This window comes from Halichoeres trimaculatus, unplaced genomic scaffold, assembly GCF_033239565.1.
Source record: "Halichoeres trimaculatus isolate MK-OKI-2021-1 unplaced genomic scaffold, fHalTri1.1 fHalTri1_scaffold_20, whole genome shotgun sequence".
Classification (NCBI taxonomy): Eukaryota; Metazoa; Chordata; class Actinopteri; order Labriformes; family Labridae; genus Halichoeres; species Halichoeres trimaculatus.
In genome coordinates, this window is record NW_027437198.1 from 24,712,631 (window position 1) to 24,735,459 (window position 22,829).

Sequence of the window (22,829 nt, forward strand, 5' to 3'; positions counted from 1 at the left end):
TCCCAGTCATTCCAGATGGGCTGTGGTCAAACTTAAAAAAATTAATACACCTGGTAGAAATCTTTCTCTCGTCTGATTGTTGTGGTGATTTGAAGATATCATTTGGCTGTCTTGTATTCAAGTCCTCTTTATTTCTGAAAGTTTCATTTTCATTAGTTATACAAGGTTAAAAACGAGGTTTTACGTAACATTTAACGATGACTGACAGATGCTGTTCTCGTGTATTTTTTTCGGGGATTGTAAAATATGTCGGGAGGTTGAGTCAAGAAGTGATTAGACTCTCGAAAGAAAAAATAATAATTGTCATTTTTGTCATCCAGCTCCACTCAGACTCTCCCAGGATCCCTCATCGTCTCTACTGCGCAGACTCTGGCTGCAACTGCTACCAATGGCAACGCCTGAGACGGGGGAATTTTGGCTTCAAAACCACACACTGATAAATGGTGGAGCAACACTGTCCACTCTATATACAGTCTGTGCTTCCAATAAGGAGCGTCTTCCCCTGGCCACTCTACCATACACGCCTGATTGGTGGTTTGATGCAGAGATTGTTGGTTTGCAAATTGTAGCACTGGTGTTTGACTGGACTAGGGTTAAGTGACCCCCCATTCTCCATATTTCCTGATCCCCTCCAGCTGCGCTTTCTAAAACTACTACTATAAAACTACTCTGTGATAATATTTACAGTTAGTTACAAGAAACGTTTTTATGCTGGCACAGAACGACCCCACTCTTGGATTTTACTTTTAAAGCCCTTCTGTTCACAAATGGTGTCATCTTAAAACATCTGGACAGACATTACAGTACATAACAGGAAAACAATGTAATGTAATAATTTTCTAACCCATTTTTTAATTCTATATCACAGACTGAGCCCCACAGTGGACATGTTACCACCCGTCTGGTTGCAGCCCTAGCTGGATGTCCAGACTTGACAGATGAGGACATGGAAGTTTTTATATGTAAGTAAGACAAGATTATTTGAAAACTGCTTTATTTAAAAACTTCAGGTGAACACAAAAGATAGATGATACTGTTATTTCTTTTCCGGCTCAATGACTACACTTGCCTTGCACAAAAGTTTCAAAGGGTTTCACTTTTCAGTGGCTATCTTTATTCCCTTTTGTCCTCTCAGTGGCCTGTAAGACTCATTATATGGCGATCAGGAAGATGAAATGCTGACTCATCATTTCAACATAATAAAACAAAAATGATTCATTTAAATTGTAAGATTAAAATGGAATCAACTCTGCCATGCACATAAAATGATGCTAAGTTCACATTGTCTATGCACAGTAAAAATCCTCTCCTATGTTTTGGTTAAAACTTGGTCAACAAGGACAAGAATCAAAACACACAGAGGAAATTTGCACTGGAAATGTCTTCAACTCAAAGATACCGATCTAAATCTGACTGCAGATCCTTCACATTGGATCATGCTTTACGGGTCATAACTGATTGAAACTAAATGACTTGATAGAGTTTAATCATCCTGTGTCAGAGCAAGTTTCTCCACGAAGGAGTCATATCAGAGTTCAGAATCAGAGCTCAGAAGCTTGCTTATAAGAAACTGTAGCGATGACAAAACTACTTTTATTTAACAACTGCACATCCTTTATTTTGTCTTATCAAAATAAAAATCTTGAAATGATTTACGTGTGTCCTCGTGCTTGGGAATTCATTGAGCATGTTTGTGCAAAGTTAATTTACTTTGTGAAGCTTGAGGATAAAACGCCCCTGGGACTTTTGGGAGAAATTTACGCACAAAGAAAGGAAACTGATACCTATCTTGTGTTTTTGGGAGGTTAGCAATGATTTAAATGCTCGAAAAGTCAGGAAAGGGCAGGCATTAGTGTTACATCCCCTCAGCTGGAACTTGTTAACCTGATAAACCGGCCTGTGAGCAGCTGGCCCATCATGTCATGCTGTTTTACTGTGTTTATCGAGCCTCTTATTTTAATTTCTATGCTATTAGCAGTTCATAAGGCTGTGGTTAAATTTAAAGAAGTTTCCCACCAACACACAAACTGCAAATAAACACTTTCTTGGATTATTTATCTGGGTGTGCATTTAAAAGTTCAGCCACTAGAGGGAGTGCTGTTCTTATGGATATTAGCATAGCCTGAATATTGGAGATGTCATTGTACAGTTTGTTAGAGGACAAAGGTGGATAACATGATTCTCCAAGTTCCTCAAAACTGGAGACAATATTTGATGTAGTCTTTTCTTATCCATCATTGCTGTAAGTAAGGCATAATTTCTGCCTTTACACAGAAATGGAGACCAACAACTTACCTGTTCAGGTGGGTTCAGACAGTGACTGTGTGGTAGCTCGCTGTAGTTGGACCCATGGTGTAAAAAAAGAGGCCGTCCACTTCATCTAAAGCTACTTTCTCAGGTAGGCGACCTTCTCGTGTTGTTTTTGTTTTCCTCAACTGTCGTCACTCCAACAGTTCTTTCCTCTTTACGGTAAACAGTGAGTGGGCTGTATAGAAAGTCCAAAATGGCGCTAAATCAGTAAAACCTCGTCGTTTTTTCATGCTGAAACAGTTCAAACAACGAGTTAAGGTTTTATTTTGAAGCAACAGCTCGGTAGGCCAGTCGTAAATGTGAGCACATTTCACCCCCTGGCGGACGAAACGAAGAAGTATTGTGTCTAAAAACAAAACAAAGAAAAAAACGACCACTACTGTCGAGAAAATCTATTATTAACTGTCTAAAAAGTAAAAAAAAAAAATTAATGTAATGCAAATACGCGGAATTATATTTTAAGATATATACTTATTTAAAAACTGACGGGAAGCGCGAGGGGGTATAGCTCAGTGGTAGAGCATTTGACTGCAGATCAAGAGGTCTCCGGTTCAAATCCGGATGCCCCCTTCCTTTTCAGTTTTTTATTTTTCTCATTCATTTGATTTTATTACTTTACTCTTAAAGTGATGTGCGTGAAAATTGCTGTAAATTTTAATAATATAGTTAGTTTAACTGGATAATAGATACTTGTATAGCTTTCAATTCATTTACAGTGTATGTAAGGGCTACTACAGATGTGTTATAATTCATAACAGAGTATCTGTATATAATGTAAACAAAAAAAAAATGAATAAAAAATGCACATTATCAACAATGATATTTATTCTTAAAAAATTACATATATATAACATTACATTATGTATACTTTAAACAAGACTCAAAGTCCTTAGCAGCTAGCACGTTTCCCCATCCAGGAGAAGTGCCATAATTTAATATACAGTAGAAAGTTAAAGAACATCTTTTGTTCTAAATAAATTATAAACATCTTAAGGTTACAACAAGTTCCTGTTGTTCATTGGCATGAAATACGATTACATAATTCTGGAGTGGACTTGTGCACCGCTGCAGGGTTTCTGGGTAAGACAGGCCACAGGAGCTACTTAATGCTTGGCATTTACATAACCAACTCTGTGATTAAAAAGTCATTTTTTAACCTCTGAGGTACTGAATTAGGTTGTAGCCAGAGAGATAAAAGTTAATTACACTTAGGTTAATACTTAACTAGTCGATTAAGTCAGATAATGGAAGTGTGGCACTCTGGTATCTTGGCTTTGAGTCTGATCTGTAATAAAGTGGTTGCTTGTAGAATTGCATATATGGTCATAACAGTCCAGGTTTCTGCTCATCAAAGAGCTTATACCCAAATATCGTGGTCATGTGCATTTAAACCAGGTAAGATTTGATCTTTGAAACACGAGACAGATAGGCCACTTAAATATGAGCGAAACACCTTCTAACTCCGCACGTCCTCATGAGTCGATGCCAGCTGAGCAGCCTGAGGATCACTCATGTCTCTCTGTGAAGCTCCTGAAGTCTCTCACATCTCTTATTAGGAAGGACTGTGGTTGTGGCGAGGCCGGCTGTGTCACAGACCCTCAAGTTTGCCCAGAAACACTGAAAATAATCCAGACTCTGTGGCCTTTAACAGGCCTTCAAGGTTGGCTCAGTTTGAGGAAGTTCAGTCCACTGCCGTGTGGGTCTAGTGTGCAACAACCTGGGACTTCATCCAGTCCAGACTGGCAGGTAGACTGGAGAAGAAAGAGAGAAAAAAGGGTTAATGCTGCTCGTTGTTAGCTGGTTGATTGATGGTCTGACTCATTCAGTGAAAGTGTGGGGTGTGTTAAGACTCACCCCTCTCCTGTGAGGGCGCAGCAGGCTTGAACATGCCAGGAGTGTGTTGTGATGGTGTCGAGTGTGAGGAACTGGGAGATCTCTGCAGGCGTCATCGAGCCCTTCATGTCTTGTTTGTTGGCCAAAACGAGAACTGATGCTTTCTCCAAGTCCTGCGTTGAAAAAAAAAAGAAGAGAAGTTTAGTGACAGATTAAAGCTGATATGTCACGGAAACTCCAGAAACTGTCCCCACTTCACCTTAAGGAACAGAAAACAACGACCTCAGCAGAATATTTAGACACATGTCAACACGCTGACTCACACAGTCTGGACTGAAACTTCCTCATCACACTGTGTCATGGGTTATGATACGGCGTGACTGCGAATGTGGGAGTGTTCCTCACAAACAAGAATATTAATAGACGGCTTAGATAGATTCACTCACTCACAAAAGGTTTCTACGTAAAGGAGTGAGTGCGTACTGTTTCACACCCATGGTGTTACCTCTTTAATGAACTCTGCTGTAAATTGATCTTACGTAAGGAGTAAATCATATCAGGAGAAACAAAGTACGACTTCATACCTCATGTGAAAGCATCCTGTGCAGCTCCTCTTTGGTGGTCGTGAGGCGTTCACGGTCTGTGCTGTCCACAACCAGAATAACAATCTGAAAAAAGCACAACAAACAGAGATTGTTAGAAAATCTGAACATATCTGACGACCTTTGGAATAGGGACAGATTTAATGATTAAAGAGGATTCAAGATGTGTTGTACAGACCTATGTTAAACACTTATGTAACAGTGATAGGAAACTTAATGAGTGCAGGGAGCAGGGTGCAAGAGAAGAGGCTGATATGGGTTAATGTGCAATGGCGTATAAAGTGATAAAGTGCTTTTTGTTTCTGTTTTGCTTCTGGATATTAAACGCTCCAACGACTTCAACAACTGTTTCAATTTCTGACTTATTTAGCTGATCATAAATCCCGTACCTCTGTGTTGCAGTAATAGGAGTACCAGCTGGCTCTGAGGCTCTCCTGCCCTCCGATATCCCAAACTAAGAAGTGCGTGTTACGGACGATGATCTCCTCCACGTTGCTGCCGATGGTGGGTGTTGTGTGGACGGCCTCTTTGGTCAGACTGTTGATGGATGAAAAAGAAAACAGTTATTCAGACTTAATCCACAACAGAGATTTAAAAAATGAGTTATGAGACATAATTTCGTCCTCACTCACAATTGATACAGGATAGTCGTCTTTCCAGCGTTGTCCAACCCCACAATGACGACTTTGTGCTCTGCAGGAAAGAAGAAAAATCTAGTTTTACATGTGACCCCAGGAAGAAAAAAACCCCACATGTGCTGGTTTTTCCAAACAAACAGAATTTAATCTGGAAGTTGCATAATTCTGTTTGACTGCAGAGCAAATGAACACTGAGATAAGATAAAGAGGACTGACCTCAGACTGAGCAGGAAAAACAGTCAGTTTCAAGCTAAATCCATACATGACAACAATAACAACTGTTTATGTGTTATGTTTCTGCCTTTATTTATCATTTTTTATCTTTTATTACATGGTGCTTGTTGTGGATCGCAAAGGAAGCATCTCATTGGACAAGGTAACATGTTTCCTAGACAATAAACACTGTTTTTTATCAAATAATACTCAAATAGTAAATTTGGAAAGGCACTATTAATTAAAAAGTAGTGTTTTAAAGAGACTTGTAAGAATAATATTACACTTATATGCGAAACTAAACAGTAAAAGTGACAAAACTTGTCAAACTTTTAATTATCAAAGGGCAAATGTTAGCATACATGAAGGTAGTTAGCTTAAGTGCTGTAATTTCCGGTTTTAAAAACTTGATAAAGAGGAATCTTACCTCTGTCCCCGAACACAGCCATCATCTTAGTCAGCAGGAACCCCATGTTCAACAGGTGTGTGTGTGTGTGTGTGTTTGTGTGTGTGTGAGCTGAGAGAGACGGAGAGCGGCGATAGAAATCCAAACTCGAGTGTGTGTGAACACCTGACTGTCACACTCGCTCTGTTTCTTAATCTGATATTACCCTGCGGTACCGAAAGTGGGCGGAGCCTCCTTGAAGGAAAGTCTGTGGTATTTTCCGTGGGCTGGGTGACGGACAAAGGAATAGTAGTGGTGCGTTCACGTGCGGAGGGAGATCTCTGATTCACGCACGGTAGTGATCTCTTCAGAGTCATTATGGCTCATTTGGTGTGTGGGGTGTACTAAGATCAATCTGTACCGAGTGGAAAAGAAGATTTTGTGAATGTCACGACAGAAGACGGTTAGTTATTTATGGAAAATATTATTTTTAATACGAAAAAAGTCCTGTTTTTTGCAGTGCTGCAAATTTATTATAAAACACTTAATGCACCCTTACAGTGTTTTAAGGATTTCATTTTTTTTGACTTTTTTTTTTTAAAAATTGTTTATTCATTTATTTTTTTTTTAAGTTTCAGCTCTGGATAACATTATTATCACTATACCAAATTTGTAACATTATTTCTATTTTAGTCACTTCATTAAATTAGTAATAATTATTATATTGTTTTTAAATCATTTTTAGTTCATTTAAAATAATTTCACATTTTTAAAACTTGCTTGAATTAATTTGAATTATTTTTTACTAATTTCGTATTATATTTATATTTTATTTTACTGATTTTATTTTAACTATTTATTCATTTTTCTGCATTTTTGTAGGCCTTTTTCCTCACATATTTCTGATATCTATTGTCTATTCCTTGTTTGGCACTATAGGGCTGCATGTTTAAGTGTACGAGGTATAATGTGTGCTATCATTAAAGGTGAGTTTGAGTTCATAACATGCCTAATACCGTTCTATTCATTCTTGTGTAGTAGTGTCTGTAGTAGTGTGTTCCCTTCTATATTTTGTATTCATTTTATAAGTGTGGATTATTCTCTTGTAATAATTCATATCTGTGTGTAAAGTGACCTTAAAGGCACTTTTTAATACAAATCAATTTTATAATAAAGATAAAATTAATAATAATGATAATAATGATAATAATAATAATAATAATAATAATAATAATAATAATAATAATAATAATAATAATAATAATAATAAAATTGATAATTTATTTTTAGACAGTTTTTGCTTATGATCCTATTGTTTAAAAAAATGTCAAGTTTTGAGGTTTAGTTGCTTGAATATGTTTCCGTTTTATTTTGACAATAATTGAAAGTCCATACCTGAATGAGTCAGAGCCAAACCCTCGCATCTCATACGTCCGAGTCCAGTCAGGAGCCCTTGAACGCCACATTCCAAACAGACGTTACTTCTGTCATACTGACAACAAGAGCGAGCTGATGACGCAACTAATGACACACACATGTCCTGACCGTAAAAGGAGAACGGAAACAAAATCGAGCTCCTTCCTGCTTTCTCTCACAGGGAGGTCATCGTGACAGACAGAAAGCAAAACTGAGGCAAAGAAGGAATCCCCGGAATGTCCAGGGATTTTTTTGGTATTAACCCACACAGTTACAAGAAACGAAAATAATAAAGATGAGCCTGAAGGAAACATTAAAACTTAACAGCTTCTCTTTAGGGTTTTTTTTTTCACAGGAACCAAGCTTGAAGAGAAAAATATCCTCAAATCTGTTCAGTTAAAAACTTATTTACAGTGAGAGTGTAAAAATCAGTTGGTTAACTTTACCAAATGCTGTGTAATTGGGGATAATTTGATGTGTAGAAATGAAAACCAATTAATAATCTTACACAAACTCCCAAAGTAAACATTATTACCTCATTAAATTAAAACATTTTGTAAATATCTGACATTCTGACACGCAGGTCTCATATCTTTCCTCCTCCATCCCTCAATGTTTACATCACAAGAAACTTTATTCAGCTAAAGACAAAAAAGTATTTACATATTATTAAAATAAAAGAAGCTTTAATTGATTTCAGGACCTCTGAATTTTTATTGATGAGTGATGTTATTTAATATGAGTCTATGTGTTGCTGCCTCTGAAACTATAATGAAGCTTGTTCAGGAAACTGACGCATGGCTCACGTTTAGGTTTAAGATAAAAACCGTATCAGCGTTTTGAGATGTTTCCTCCATCGCCAGTGACGCTGAATGTGAGAAATAAACCCACTTCCTGTATTCACACTTTGAATACAGTCTGTGTTTTATTGTTTCCTCTTTAACTGAAAGACTTGGCAGGTGTGAGCAGATGTTTAAAGAATGAGAGCAGTGTTTTTCAGAGTTTAAACTTCCTGTGAACACAAGTGAGAAAACAATGGCGTCAGAGAAGTATGTTTGAAATGTGAGCACAAACAGAGAACAGTTGATTTTAGGTTAACACCTGTTGCCTCACCTGGACAGGTTCAACAGGCAGCGTGGTTTGAGATGATGTATCAGATAAACTTCTGTAAAACTTTGTCATGTTGTATCTGGATTAAAATCAGGGTCAGAATAAACTGATTAAGACGATAAAAGTGTCATAAGAGGTGAAGAAGAAGAAAAATTTAGAGTTTGGTGCATTTGGAGCTTAAGTTAAAGGGAACATATCATGCTTGTTTCTCCTTCTCACTGTGCCAGACTAGGATGCCTGTAAAGCATTTCTGCCCTCCAGTAACCTCGCAACGTTTCAGCCCTTTGTGCTCTGATTGGTCAGTTCTATCAGAGGGGCGGAGGGGGTAGAGCCAGGGGGCGGTTTTTGCAGCATGGCAGTATTTACAAAATCTCCACATTGAATGGAGCAGACCGAGCGAGTTTGCTGTTTGCCAAAACTTCACCGTAAGGCATTGATAGCAGTAATAAAATGGCAGAGTGTAGGATACGTCCTTTTGTATTGGACCCCGAGTCAGACCCGGACGGTTCTGCAGCTCAGGAGGAAGAAAATCCACCTCGACACAGATCATCTCAGGACGCTTCAGTGTGGTGAGTCAAAGCGGTACTGTAACATGTATAGTTTATACGTGGAAATATAGGCAGACTTCACCAATAAACTATTTCTATAACAGGGCTCCATCCTGCTCCTTCACTTTTCTCTGTTTTATCCATCATGCTGAAAGTGTCGTCTAAAGATCGCCTCCACCGTCAGTTCCTCACTATGTTATTACCGCAGCATTATTGTGGTCCAGGTTCACAGTGCATGTCAGAACAAGCATGCAAATATCACAGTCTCACAAGTATTACCACGTCTGCTAAAACTACAGTGTTTTAACTGCTAATTCACCATGTAAAGCCGAGCTGCTCAGCAGAGCAGAGTCCCTGCATCCAGGGGGGATACTCGGCTCTTGGTGGGTGTATCCCTCGGTGGCGGTTGTGTGACTAACTGACATCACAGAGGAGGAGCTGCTTTATCAGATTACTCCAATAAAAAGAAAGGATCCTCGTGTCGTCAATAAGGTCGAAATCTCGCGGCCAAATGTCAGTGACCTATTTTCAGAGGCATCAAATCTCGTTCGAGGATATCAGAAAAAATACAATATCTCATTTTTTGAAAATTCAGGGGGTGAAAGGTCTTGTTTTCGAATTTATTATATTATATGTAAGTATTAAATCAGGGATCAGCATATGTCCCCTTTAATGTCGGAGAATTGAGTCAATTCAACAACGCCATCACACAATTTCTGAATTAATTTTTAATTAAAATACGAATTTATCCACAGATTAAAAATGAAAGGCAGAAAAAGCAAAATGTAGCTACAATCAGGCACCAATGATACATGTTATTTAATATTTTTAACAATTGTGATAACGCAACAATAACATTATTTACTGATCATTATTTAATATTTATTTATTCAACTGAAGACGGGGCGGGCCGAGGCAGCCCACCAAAGACATTCATGAATTCTCCATTAAAGATAACTGAGTAAAGACCAAAGCTGATCCTAACCCCCCCCACCACTACCCCCCCTTTAAACTCCTCTCACTACCGCACAAGAACTGAAGCTTCCAAACAAAATAAAAAATATTGCAAATGTCCACAGGAAAAGAAAAACAACACTAACCAGTCAGAAATAAAGAGTAAGAAGAGAGTGGCGTTTCGTTTCAGACGAGCTGTTTGGGTGGAAGTTGGGGGGTGATTAACCACACACACTCACGCACACACACTCACACACACACACACACAGGCACGAGTACTTTTCATAGAACCCTGAAGAACAGACGATGAAGCAAAGAAAACAAAGTGTAGGAGCGACGGCGTGTGCTACAGCGCAGAGTAGCCTTCGGGACACGGACGCACAGATATGGTATGAAAAGTTAAGACATCCCACCGGGGCAGTGGTGGACATGGCTTGGCGAGACATTCCGGCACTTGTGATTGGAGTTTTCTCGATATAAGGATGTTTGTTTTTTTCTTTAAAGTGGGAGTGACTAAGGCAGGACACTTTGTTTACAAAACCAGAGAACGGGTGAACACTGCAGGCGCTCTCGGAAGAGGGACACGGGACACAGAGGTGCTGGGTCGGACGGGCAGATCCGTGTCGGGGAAGAAGAAGAAGTAAACATCTTTGGAGTGAACTCTTTTAAGCCGACGTGTGGAGCAACATTACGAAATGTTAAATATGGCGACTCCTCCACCTGCTCTTTAAGGTCTGGGTGACGAGGAAAGTGGAGGCGAGAAGCTCTCGACTTCAGAGATACCCATCAGCACTGAGTGAGATAAAGGTAAAGAGAAACCCTGACTCTGGACTCGACGGCGACGTTAGACCCTGTTTGTGACGGCAGAGGACAGACGTGACGGACTACAACAGCTCTACCGGCCTTCACGCTCTACAACTAAACAGGAGGTTGAGTCATAGGGATCACAATCATAGCATCACGATCGTAACGGTTACTGTCCTCGTGCTGTCAGTTTAGAAATCCGTGAAATTCATGCAGTATCAACAGAAAGAACAAAAACAGATCAATAGTAGATTTCTAAACAGAAATAAATTAAATTGCAAGAAGAAGATGATGAGGATGGCATCTGGCAGTCCATGTTTCTTTACATTGTCGAGGGATGTAAACAGAGTAATTTTTTAGCCTAACTGGCACCGCCCCAAACCACACAGTCTCCTCTCCTCCTCTCCTCCCTCCTCAGTCCGTCTGTCAGCTTCCTGCTTCCTGCGGCGCGCTCAGCGGATGTAGACATCCCTCCCCCAGTCGTCCTGGTTCTTGTTGCGGCTCATGTTGGCCCCTGTGTCCACAGGGTCCTGGCAGTACCGCTCCCTCAGCTTGGCGCGTCCGTGTGACTGCGTGTGGCTCGGCATGGGTGGGTGGTTCAGGTTTTCCTGGTCTGGCTCGGCGCCCTCGTCTTCCCAGGAGGCCTGTCTGCCGTGATGCTGCGCCAGATGGAGCCGGCTGCCCCCGCCGCCTCTGTACGGCTCGGGTTCTTCGTAAGGGTCGGTCTCAATGTCCATGCAGGAGTCGCCGGCCTCGGTGTAAGCTGAATCCCGGCTGCCCTGGGTCTCGGAGTCGAAGGTGTCCTGCCGGGACAAGCCGCGCCCGCTTCCGGCTCGCAGCTGACCACGAGAGGAGCGCATGTACGTTTGCTGCTGCTGCTGCTGAGGTTTTCCTCCTGTGTCTGTCTTGTAATCGTGCAGGGTGTCGCTCCCTCCGCTCTCGGTCAGGGGCCCCTCGTGCTTCTGCTCTCCGTGCACCAGGTACGGCCCCTGCAGCCATGCAGCACAGCAACCATGCAGACACACAGAGAAGCAGAGCAAAACAAAGAGTCAGAGCAGTCGGGGTTAGTCGGCAAGAGTCGTTTTTTAAAGCATTAGTTTGTTATAAACACACACTCCTCTTTGCAACATGCACACACACACACACACACACACACACACACTAAATCAGAATCAGTCAAACAAACATCATCCTGAAATCCTGGGACTTTCCTGCAAACACAAAAACACCAGGCAGCTGTTCAAGAAGCAGGTTGAGCGTCTAGCATTGCAACAGTGCCCCCTTCTGGCAGACTGACCACACGCCAGAAAAACAGCAGAAATATCACAACTGAGTGATTACATAATTAAACTCTGCTGAACAGGATGTCCGTGCAGTCATAAAGGAGGAATTCAAACGCATTCAAAGACAAAAAGCTCGTATTTTGTTATGATGCATGTTTGTTTTCCTGCCGTTTGGCTCATTTCTGCAGCTTCACACTCAGAGGTAAAAATATCTGACCGCAGGATTTATCTGAAGCAGGTTAGTGTAAGATACTCAGCAGATTAGTGGTTAGAAATGATTGTAAAGATTAAATCAGACAGAGTGTTAGCAGCAGCAGCCTCCACCAAACTGAGCGTCTGAAGAGGTGGACATGACTTGCTGTTTTCAGGGGCGGTGCCATGGCAACACGGAGGAGAACGGCAAACTGGATTCAGCCTCCCGGAGAAGAAGAGTGCAGGAGGAAAGAGGCCAGAGAGCTAAAGAGGGAGAGTGGGGGGGCAGCAGAGATCATTTTACTCTTGATTACAGCGAGGGAGAGGGCACAGGGGGGCCTGACGGGGCTCCTTAAATCCAGAGTCGAGCTGCTCCCTCGGTGCAGAGGAGTAAACAGAGGTGTGACGTGACTGCGCCTGTGATCCGTGATTTAAACGTGTTGATCTGTGTGTAAACTCCTGAACGGGTGTGTGTGTTTTGATCTGTTCTCATGTGAGGTCGAGGTTGAGTTGCCGGAGTCCACCCCTGCTCTCTGTCGGGCTTCAGAGAGTGTGTTCTTCCACTTTCCCTTCGTTAGCTACAGCACCGTCCATGTCAGGCCACAGATCCATGTTCCTGCGCAGGGAGGTGAGCACCTGTACCTGCAGGTTGGAGACGGGCTCGGGGGAGGCGGCCAGCGCGGCCGTGGCCATGGTGCGGTTGAGCAGAGGGTTGGGTGGGTTGCTGCTCGGGGGGTGCGTGGCCTTCCAGTACGCCTCCAGGTAGTCGGCCAGGTGCTCGCAGGCGTCCTCCAGCTGGTTCTCGTCCAGGATGATGTCAAACAGCTCCTGCATGGACAGAAGATCAGGTTTCTGGTTTAAAGATGCTCTGAGGAGGATCTGTTTTAATGTGACTGCAGCGCCACCTTCTGGCCTGGAAAGATGTGACTTTTAATCAGGTGTGTGTTTGTTTTGGAACATATTTTCTTTGTTCAAGTCAACTTTTTACCAGATACAGTGCGCGTAGGTTGGTAATTAATGGACATAGCGTCCCCATTTTTGAAACAGACTTTTGAAGCAGATCGGCTTTCACAGCCAGTGGAAGCGACAAGAGCTTCGAGTACAGCTATAGGGCACTCCTAAGTCATGTGAACTGAGCTGTGCCTTTGATTGGGTGAGCTCGCGATCTCAATATCCTCTGAACTGCCAAGTCAGGAAACCCCCCCCCAGGCAGTGTGTGCCTATAGTGTAATTAACAGTTACGTAGCACTGTTGTTTAAAACCTAACAAGAAGCTAACATTGTAACTTCACTGCAAAAAACTAAAATCTTATCAAGTATTTTGTCTTTTTTTCAGTAGGAAATGTCTTTTTAGACTTAACATGGGCCACATTTGTCTGACTAGTCCAGAAAAGTGTCTTGTTTCAAGTTATTAAAAGACAAAAATGAGGTCTGAATTGCTTGGAAAAAGTAAAAAAAAAAACAATCTGCCAGTGAAACAAGAGAAAAGTTACTTGTTTGAGGACGTTATTGTAGTTTCAAGCAAATTTTTGAACAACTTTTTCTTGTTCTTTTGGCAGATTTTTTAACTTGTTACAAACAATTCAGACCTCATTTTAGCCTTTAAATAACTTGAAACAAGACATTTTTCTGGACTGACCAACTGAATTTGGCTCATATCAAGTAGAAGATATTTTTTACAGAAAAGACAAAAACACTTGAAAAGATCTGTTTTTTTGCAGTGTTTGTACCATATATCAGTAGCCGGCTTTATGTAGTGCTATCGGCAGCCCAGTGCTGCGACATATCAGTAGGCTAATGTGACAATAAGCTAACTGTCAGTTCGTTGAGTAGCCGTCCATATGTAGCTCTACTGACAGCCCGTTGCTCTGAGACGTGTCGGTAACGTCATGATCCTGGTTATGTCCTGCCAGTCATCTACCAAGCAGAGCTAACGTAACCTCACTCTTCATTTTATTGATAGACTCTCAAGTTTGAACAGACCACTGCAGAATAACTGCTGACTGTGGGTTGGAGTCAACATTAGCACAAACAGTTTAGCCCTTTTAGCCTTTAGCTCGTGCTCTATCTCTCTCCTGTTTCTCTTTTTTCTGCTCTTCTGTCCTTTTTCTGTCTGACAGTTAGGCTCTTTTAAAGAAACAAATCTCATCACTTCAGTTTGTTTTAAATTCCCAGCGGGAAACTCACCGGTGGGCACTGCGCCAACTTGTCTGCTGCAACCATCTGCACGTTTAGGTGTTTGGCCTGGGACTTCCCTCTGGATTTGATGAGCCTCTGGAGGACCTGAAGGGACACAGCAACAAAAACAATCCTTCCTGTGAGTGAGCTGGCAAAGGTTTGGTTTTATGGGGTCTTCATCAAATCTCCAAACCCTCTGAGTGGATGTCAGCTCAGCTGTTTCCTTACCTTAGGTGAGGCTATTTTAATATAGACAATAATCGGAGCCAGGGAGGTCTTTGCCAGCTGGGAGGGGTGGTTTATGGTGTCTGCATCCAGCGCCACCAGCTGGAGGGTGCGGGCCAGCTCAAAGATACGCTCGATCTCACTCTGCACCTCGGCTGAGGACGAGAAGAAGATGGTTTAACTCATCTGCAGACCTGAACCCTCTTTCACTGTTTCTCTCTGTGTGCACGAAACTGATCTGTTATTGCTTCGTCATGCATGTTAAAGTTTTAAGCGCATGAATCAGATCATTTCAGTTCCATTTATGCGCGGCTAAATGGAGCGGTGCAGCATCCTCATTCTGCCGTAACCTCCCAGCATTTACAGTTTCCTGCTGTTCTTTTCTGTTTCATTCAAAGCTGCGGAGGAAGGAGGCACTTAAGAATGAGATGCCTGTGGCACTTGTAATTACTAATGATAAGGGCACAATTTCTCACCATGAAAAGAAAACAGAAAAAAAGAAAAACAAACACCCCCATCAGACAAATTAAGTGGAACATTAGTTCTTGTTAGCACTCGCAGGCACGGCAGCAATTATTCTATCAGGTAAACGACTCGACTCAGTGGACTGCTTGGGTGTTTTGTTTTCATTGTTCCTCAACAGCAGCCAATAAAGGCTGGTTATTTAGGATTCAGATTATGATTTTATCAGCCTGTTGGTGTGTAAGGACAGAGATTAAGACCAGTGCGTTCTCCGTCTGTCCGTCTATGTCTGGTCCAGGGGTCTGCAGCCTTTACTTTTTTTTTTAACTTTACTTTACTTTAAAGAATAATTATCTAAACAAAAAGTTTTTTGTGTTAATAAAATTGTACATATGATCTCCTTGTTCTTTTTTTTTGATTCCAAATATTAAAAAGAATTTTAAGAACATTTATTTTAAAAAATAAATAAATTTCCAAACTTTTCAAAATAAAATTGTCTTAAATTTTTGTTTTAATAAATTTGGAAATTTTTCAGAGAAGACTGAAAATTTAGCAATACCACAAATTTCATAAATCTATGACATTTCAACAAGTAACAAAATTTTTCCAAAAATGTTACAATTTCAGGAATTTGCAATTTTTTTTAAAAGAAAAGATGAAATAAAAAATGTGCAAAAATTGGCAAAATAAAATCCAAAACTTTTTAAATAAAAAAATTGCGAAATTTTTCATTTATTCTCTTTAAATGAGAAAAAAATGATTTCAAAAAATGTGCTGAATTAAAAAAAATGTAAAGTGTCAAAAAATTAATTCAGAAAAGATATTTAAACAACTTGTAAAAATTTGCATATATTGTTTTAAAATGAAAAAAAAATTCAAAATAATTGCTTAATAGAAAAAAATATATGTAAAAATGCCAAGAAATTTCCTTTAAAAAAAAAAAAAAAAAAGATATTCAAATAATTTGAAAAAATTTGCAGGTATTCAAAAAATTTGAAATTTTCAAAAATTAATCTAAATTAATCTAAAATTAATTTTTCTTAATTTAAAAATATGTCAGAAAATCTATACTTAAAAAAAATGCAAAAATGTCTAAAAAATTGAAAGCTCTATTTTCAGAGGTGATTCATATATATTTAGTTCAGCAAAATGTTAACACATGATTCTATTTGGTGTCAATGTCTTTAATCATCAATACTCTTTGTAAGAAAAACAAGAAATTATCTACTCAATATTATATGAAGCCGCATGTGGCTCCAGAGCTGCAGGTTGAAAACTCTTGGTCTGGTTGAACCTTTCAGCCAGCTCAGCGCCTGAATGAGATAACAGGAGCAAGGCCGTCTTTAGAGAAGCCTGCATTCAGTCCAGCATTCTCCAGAGGGCTGAAGGATGGAGAGGCGGAAATACAAGGCCTCTGAGAAGAGATAAAAAACCTGAACTTGGACTTTTATGAAGAAGAAGAAGATGAAACTTCCGTTAACCTCAAAAAACTTCTGCAAATTTAGATTCAGCTGCTTGCTCTACTGTCACGGCTGGAGGAGATGAAGCACGGCGTCTGCCGAGGCTTTCCCTGAGTAAAGGTGAACACATACATAAATGGATAGCATAAACACGCAGGTCATAAATGGAAGACAGCAGAGAGGGAAGTATCAGCTTGCCTCTCGGCTCGTTCCTGTCACAGTTAAAAGCAGGAGCCAGCCACCCCGCTGCCCTCCCACGGATCTATTTATGCTTTGGTTTTGTAATTCTTCTCTTTTTGTTCGAGACTACCGGCTGTCACACACACACACACACGAGGGTGAGGAACAGAGAAACTGACAGCCAAGCAGACGGGCAGACAAACGATGGATGAGCAGACGATGAATTAAAGTGAGGAGGAGAAAAACATGAGAGGAGGGAAAGGAGAGAGGAGAGAAAGAGGTTTCATTGTTTTCATCACGAGGAGGAGAGCATACGTACCCAGTACGTCTGAATCAAAAAGGAGGAGGTGGAGGAGGATGGGAGGAGGTGGGGAAGGTGGGGCGAGGGGCGAAGGGCAGAAAAAGACAGGATGAAGAGAGAGGAAGAGGACGGATCAGAGTCAGGCAGTCAGAGCAGGTCAAAAAAGGGAAAACGACAACCTCTGCACCTCAAAATCAAAACTGATTCACTTCTTAAACCTAATGAAAACTTAATTTAAACTAAAATGACAGAAAAACATCATCTCAGCTCATCTGCTGTCGACCTTAAGCTCTTCTCTACTGGTGAATGTCTTATTTTTGCACCACTGCAAAAAACTGAAATCTTATCAAGTGTTTTTGTCTTATTTTAAGTTAAAATTATCTTTTTAGACTTAATATGAGCCACATTCAACTGACCAAACAACATTTTCCCGCCTTCAGTGAGTCACATGACCAGCTGCACGGAACTTCTGACATCATCACGGAACTACAGCAGAGTGAAAAGTGAAATTTTCAAAATTTTGGGAAACAACTCCTCATAGATGACACAATTTTGCCCAAATGTGTGTAAAAATACAATATTTTTGTAGGAAATTTTGTTAGGAATCCATCCGTGTCATTTTTGAAGCTGTACAATTTTTACTTTTTTGTGTAGACGCCCAAATGTGGCAGCTTGCTTTGAGCTGTTTCTTCTGCTCCCATGTATTCTAATGGGGGCAGCTTGGAGGGCTTCTTTGGGGTTCACCCACTTTGGGGGCTTGTCATTTGAAAAACCAGGTCTGAAATAACAACTTCCATTAGAAATTTTGTAAAGCAGGGTCTAGTCTGTTATGAGAGCGAATTTCAAGCCGATACTACTTGTGGTTTCGTCGAAGATCATTTTTGAAGAAAGGGTAAAAATGTGGCGAAATTTTACTTTGAAAGGCAAATTGCTGGCTTCCTGTTTGAGATAGGTAAGGGGTGTCAATGTATGATTTTTGCGTCTTGTAGAGACGAACATTTTGACATTGGTTTGATCTCTGTATGACATTCCTACTGCCTGCTAGAGCCATTTTAGTGTGGCAAGGTGGCGCTAGAGAGCAAATAATGGGATATTAGGGGGGGAGGTTTGGTATCATATTGAATTTTTAGCCAATTCTGAGGTGTGCGCCAGTTTTGGTGAGTTTTTGACCACATTTAGGGGGTCAAATTAGAGCTCAAAGAGTGGAGGGAAGAAGAAAACGAAGAAGAAAGAAACGGGGCAAAAACAAGACATTTTTTACTTAAAATAAAACAAAAACACTTGATAAAATTTCAGTTTTTCACAGTGTACCAGACGTTTCCACACAAACTGTCTCTCACACTTAAAACAATCCAGATAATATGACCCACAAGAAGTGAAATGTCTTAAAATGGATGTGAAACAACAGGATGTGATGACACAAACGTTGGATAATAAACAGTGTGAGTGTGTGTGTGTGTGTGTGTTTTCTCACCGAGGCTGGAGCGAGTACTGGAGCGCTCGATGATGGTGTGTTTGCTGGGGTTGTTGAGGACCGAGCGTTTGGCCAGCGAGATGTCTGCTGTCACTCGTGTGATGGATATCCTGAGACAAACAGATCCAGGTTAGTGAACAGGTGAACGAAGAGCGAAGAAGAAGAGAAGAGGAGGTTTCATCCCTACCTGCCCTCAAACTTGTGTTTCAGGAAGTCAAAAAGCGCTTTCTGCATCATATCCGTCACCTGAGGAGGAAACGATGACGTGAGCAGATGAACTGAAGAGTCGAGGACCACCTGCTCTCCACACATGACCCCTGACTCACCTCGTATCCTTTGAGCGACGGCCCCACGAGGATGATGGGTCTCATGGAGGGGACCACGTCATAGGGCGGCACATGCTCCATCTGAGCCGGAGAAACAATGTTAGGGTGAGTCACGCCGACGCCATCACATATGAATCAACACAAACGGCCTCTCTGCTGTCTCCTTCCCCTCAGTGACGCTCCGCGACTCTCAGACGGCGGGGTCCATCGGTTTTATCGACTGCTCGGCGGCAGGGATCAATTTTCGCCTGTTTTTTTTCTGTCTGCTGTCTCTCACTTAATTAAAAGGTCCATAATTAAAGCTGGGTGTCAGGAGAGCTCTCGTGACTAACACAGGCATCATTTTTCACACTTTCCTCTTTTTGTTTAACAGCTCACTCGGTGTGAAATGTCGAGCTATTTCCTGCAGTAGCTGTTTGCTGTGATTCTCACTTTGAAGCAGGTTTTTAAATGTGAGCAACTTTCTGTTAAAATGACTCATTAACGTAGGAAATGAGAGCATTTTTCTGGAGTTTCAGATAACTTCACAAAGTTTGTGAAAATAACCAGGGGCGAGGTTAGGGGGGGGGCTACTAGGGGATCAAGCCCCAGATCTGAATTTTATTTTTGAAGGAAAAAAAGGTTTTCAACAAAAAGACTGGTAATACACCAGCTGTGATGAAATGAGTGATGATTCAGGTACTTTCAAAAAACCAACATCCCCCCCTTGTTTGTTTTTGAAAATACTTTTGTCCACACACATCCACCAAATCCACCAGTAAGTGCGGCTCGAGGCATGCCAACCCATATTTGGCAGTGTTTTCCAGACGTACAACCTGTGCAAGCCAATTAGAGTGAGCCCCCCATAATTTAGCTGTGACTACTGAAAACCAAAAACATTGTTTTTAGTGACGTAAAGCCACGGTTTTGTTTAAATGTGTAAAATTATCTGCGGTTTCCTAAATACCAGCTATGTGTGGGCATGGCCTAAGGCACAAGTAGCCGCCTTGTTTTGACTTGAAAAAATATTAGAGGCGAGGAGATATTACCAGTTTAGAGTGGAGCGAGAGGCAGGGTTAAAAAGTGGGAGAATCCCTACCGACCAAACTCTGTCAAAAGTACCGGGTACCGTTTCACGTAAAATCAAAAGGTACCATGTTTAGGTACTCAAATGCATCCTTGTGACTGGGAGGGACTGGAAGAGTAGGGGATTTTCCATGCTGGATATGAACACAGCATTGCAAGTTTACATATTGAAGAATAAATATGTTAAACTGAAAAGCATTTACATTTTATTATCAAACAAATTGATATGTATTACAATATAAACACATACACAAAAGTACAGAAAAATGGTACTGTTGAGTACCGATACGGATTGCCAGGTACTGGGAATAGGTACCGCATCGTTTCAAATGTGAAAGGTACCCATCCCTAGTTAAAACTGGTGTTTTCAGGGTGGAAGTAAACAGACGCCACTTCAACGTCATAGATGAAACTGGCAAGAACAGACATGCAGAGCAAAACCTGCTCAAAAACCAAATTCTTTAGCAAAACTGAAGGTTTTTCAAAAAAGTAATGCAATAATTACTTTCCCCAGTAACTAATTCAATTATTCATTTTTAGGAAAGTAACAAGCTGCCCCAAGTGTAAATAGTAAGTAAGCTCATATCATATTCTGTTAATTTTAGCATTTCTCACCAGTGTTTGTTGCACTGAATCATCCATATACATAGTGTTGTTTGATGTTTAAATATAGAAATTCTGCTGTTATGGAAAAGTTTTCTAACTTGGCAACTGGAACGCGTATAACCCAAAGAGGACGTCATTCCCACTCTCTTCTTCCCAGTTTCGATGTAAACAGAACGCATCATAAGACCCTCTTTGACCCTGAATCTAATCCAGATAAAAACTTAGGCCTGGGGCCGATTACAAATTTTGCTGGAGGATATATTGTTCCACAATTGATGACGATAAACAATATTGTTGAAAACAGTATTTTGAGACCAAATTAACCAATAATATAATAAATATGTATCGTAATAATGCAAAATTATTACTTCATTTCATTTATTGAATAATTAATTGGTTTATTGACTATCGTCCCAGGCCAATAAAAACTTAAAGTGAAAACGACATTTTGGTGAAACAGCAGAGCGCTTTACATCATCTGGTTTCCTGAACCCAGACTGAAACACTGAGCTTTTTCTGTCTCTGAATGTTATTTCTGAATCACTTCTAATAATAAAAAGCAGCACACACATACTCCTGTTATTTCTAAAAACAAATCCCGAGCACTCAGAGTGTTATATATACTCTCGTCTATCACTTTTCCTCACGCTGTAAATGGAGAAACCTGCGGCAGCCTCATGGCCTTCTATATCACACCCACACATCAACTCCATCCATACTGCAGCGCGTGAACTTTAGACTTATTTGTACTTTATGAATCATGAATGATTCATCCATAAGGACTCCATGAGCCTTCATTCTCCTCGGAAACATCGAGTTCTTCAGTGAGAATGAGCCGCTAACAGTCACACATCCCATACACTCCAACAACACTGATATTGGATGCGTGTGTTTTTCTCCCTGATCTGTATTCAGAGCACGCCGCCGCCTCCTCCTCCGCGCGTGCTGCGCCGCTCTCAAAAACATGAGATAGAGCCGTGGAGTGCCCCTCTACATTACGTTACATAAAGAGCGCAGCAACGGAAGCTCATTTCCCCTCATTTGTATTCACAGCAGCTAAAAATACATATTTTAAAAGTTTCCAAATGGCTCTTGTCTCTACAGGGGCAGAGCTGGAGCACGGCTCGTAACAATAGTGCTCATTGGTTTGGAATAACAGGAGCACAGCGCACGGTGTAGTGTGGTGAGTAACAGCAGGAGGATGAACTTATTATAGATCTGGATGATAGCTCAATGTTACGCTCTCCTGTTCCTCACAGTCAGTAACGTTTGGATGTTTGAGAGTTCATATTTTTCATATTGACTTCAAAAAAGCAGAAAACTGTTTTTATTAACTTCTTAAACCTGAGCCTACGAGGAAGAGCTAAGAGCCGCAGTTCATCAAGTGTCCACTTGAGGCTGGCTGTGGAAAGGCCGCAAACCACACACATACTAAGCTGAAAAAGTGAGTTTTTCAGCTTTGAAAAACTGATTTACTCTGATTCAAAAAACAACTCGGTGGTTTGGAAGATATTGGGATGACGAGTTTAACCAATCAGAGGCGCAGCTCACTTTGTGCATTGATATAAACAAACTTTAATATAAAGATATCATAATTTATATTTGTGTAGTTTACAATAATTAGATGCAAAATCTCTTAATTTAACTCTTTTAACCCCACTGGTTACAATAGTCGCTGCACTTTTTTTTTTTTCTTTTCTTTTTTTTTTAAATTTTTTTAAGGGATCTCTTGAAATGTTGGTTTCACTAAATAAATAAAATACAAATTTGAAATAATAAAATAAAATAATAATAAAAATAATAATAATAATAGTTGAAAAATAATCAATAATATATTAATAAAATAACATAAAAATAGAGAAAAAAAACAAAAATATATTGAAACTGAAAAAAGATTCCTTTTACATTTTACTGTCCAATTTATGATGACCTAAGGGATTTAAATTTTAGGAAGATGTCCGATTAACGCTGACTTTTTCTGGTTTGATGACTGAATAACTTTCAAACAATTTTGTGAAACACTACAACTGTATTTCTGGTGTCTCATTAATCACTGAGGGTTGAGCACTTTTTTTGTACAGGCTAATAAAATACAACTAATTAATCAAACACGTTATGTACCAGAGAGGTCTCAGAAATGAAATGCATGCACATATTTTGCTGGGAAGAATTTGGGATTAATCACATTAAAGCTCCTGTGAAAAACTATGTGTCGATGTTTGCGCCCCCTTGTGGACAAATGTTATATCTCAGCTTTTAGACAGC

At 40.4% G+C, this 22,829-nt stretch overlaps 2 protein-coding genes and 1 non-coding gene across 3 annotated transcripts in view; 1 reads left to right on the forward strand and 2 right to left on the reverse strand.

Moving 5' to 3' along the window:
• The first annotated feature begins 2,808 nt into the window (after positions 1-2,808).
• Positions 2,809-2,880, forward strand: trnac-gca (transfer RNA cysteine (anticodon GCA)). Its single transcript has one exon. It is a non-coding gene; the product is annotated as a tRNA-Cys (tRNA).
• A 233-nt stretch (positions 2,881-3,113) lies between these two features.
• Positions 3,114-6,252, reverse strand: arl5c (ADP-ribosylation factor-like 5C). The gene is made up of 6 exons (XM_074697486.1): positions 6,024-6,252; positions 5,378-5,438; positions 5,135-5,282; positions 4,728-4,811; positions 4,165-4,316; positions 3,114-4,061 (listed from the first exon to the last, which is right to left on the reverse strand). The coding sequence occupies exons 1-6, from the start codon at positions 6,067-6,069 to the stop codon at positions 4,013-4,015; spliced, it is 540 nt and encodes a 179-aa protein (XP_074553587.1). The 5' UTR covers positions 6,070-6,252; the 3' UTR covers positions 3,114-4,012.
• A 3,530-nt stretch (positions 6,253-9,782) lies between these two features.
• Positions 9,783-22,829, reverse strand: part of cacnb1 (calcium channel, voltage-dependent, beta 1 subunit) — a 45,125-nt gene continuing 32,078 nt past the window's right edge. Inside the window, exons 8-14 of the mRNA XM_074697485.1 lie at positions 18,894-18,974; positions 18,755-18,813; positions 18,568-18,677; positions 14,694-14,845; positions 14,475-14,570; positions 12,931-13,116; positions 9,783-11,802 (exon numbers count right to left, since the gene is read on the reverse strand). Of these exons, the coding sequence (XP_074553586.1) occupies positions 11,266-11,802; positions 12,931-13,116; positions 14,475-14,570; positions 14,694-14,845; positions 18,568-18,677; positions 18,755-18,813; positions 18,894-18,974 (1,221 nt within the window). The 3' untranslated portion in view covers positions 9,783-11,265. The remainder of the gene's footprint in view (positions 11,803-12,930; positions 13,117-14,474; positions 14,571-14,693; positions 14,846-18,567; positions 18,678-18,754; positions 18,814-18,893; positions 18,975-22,829) is intronic.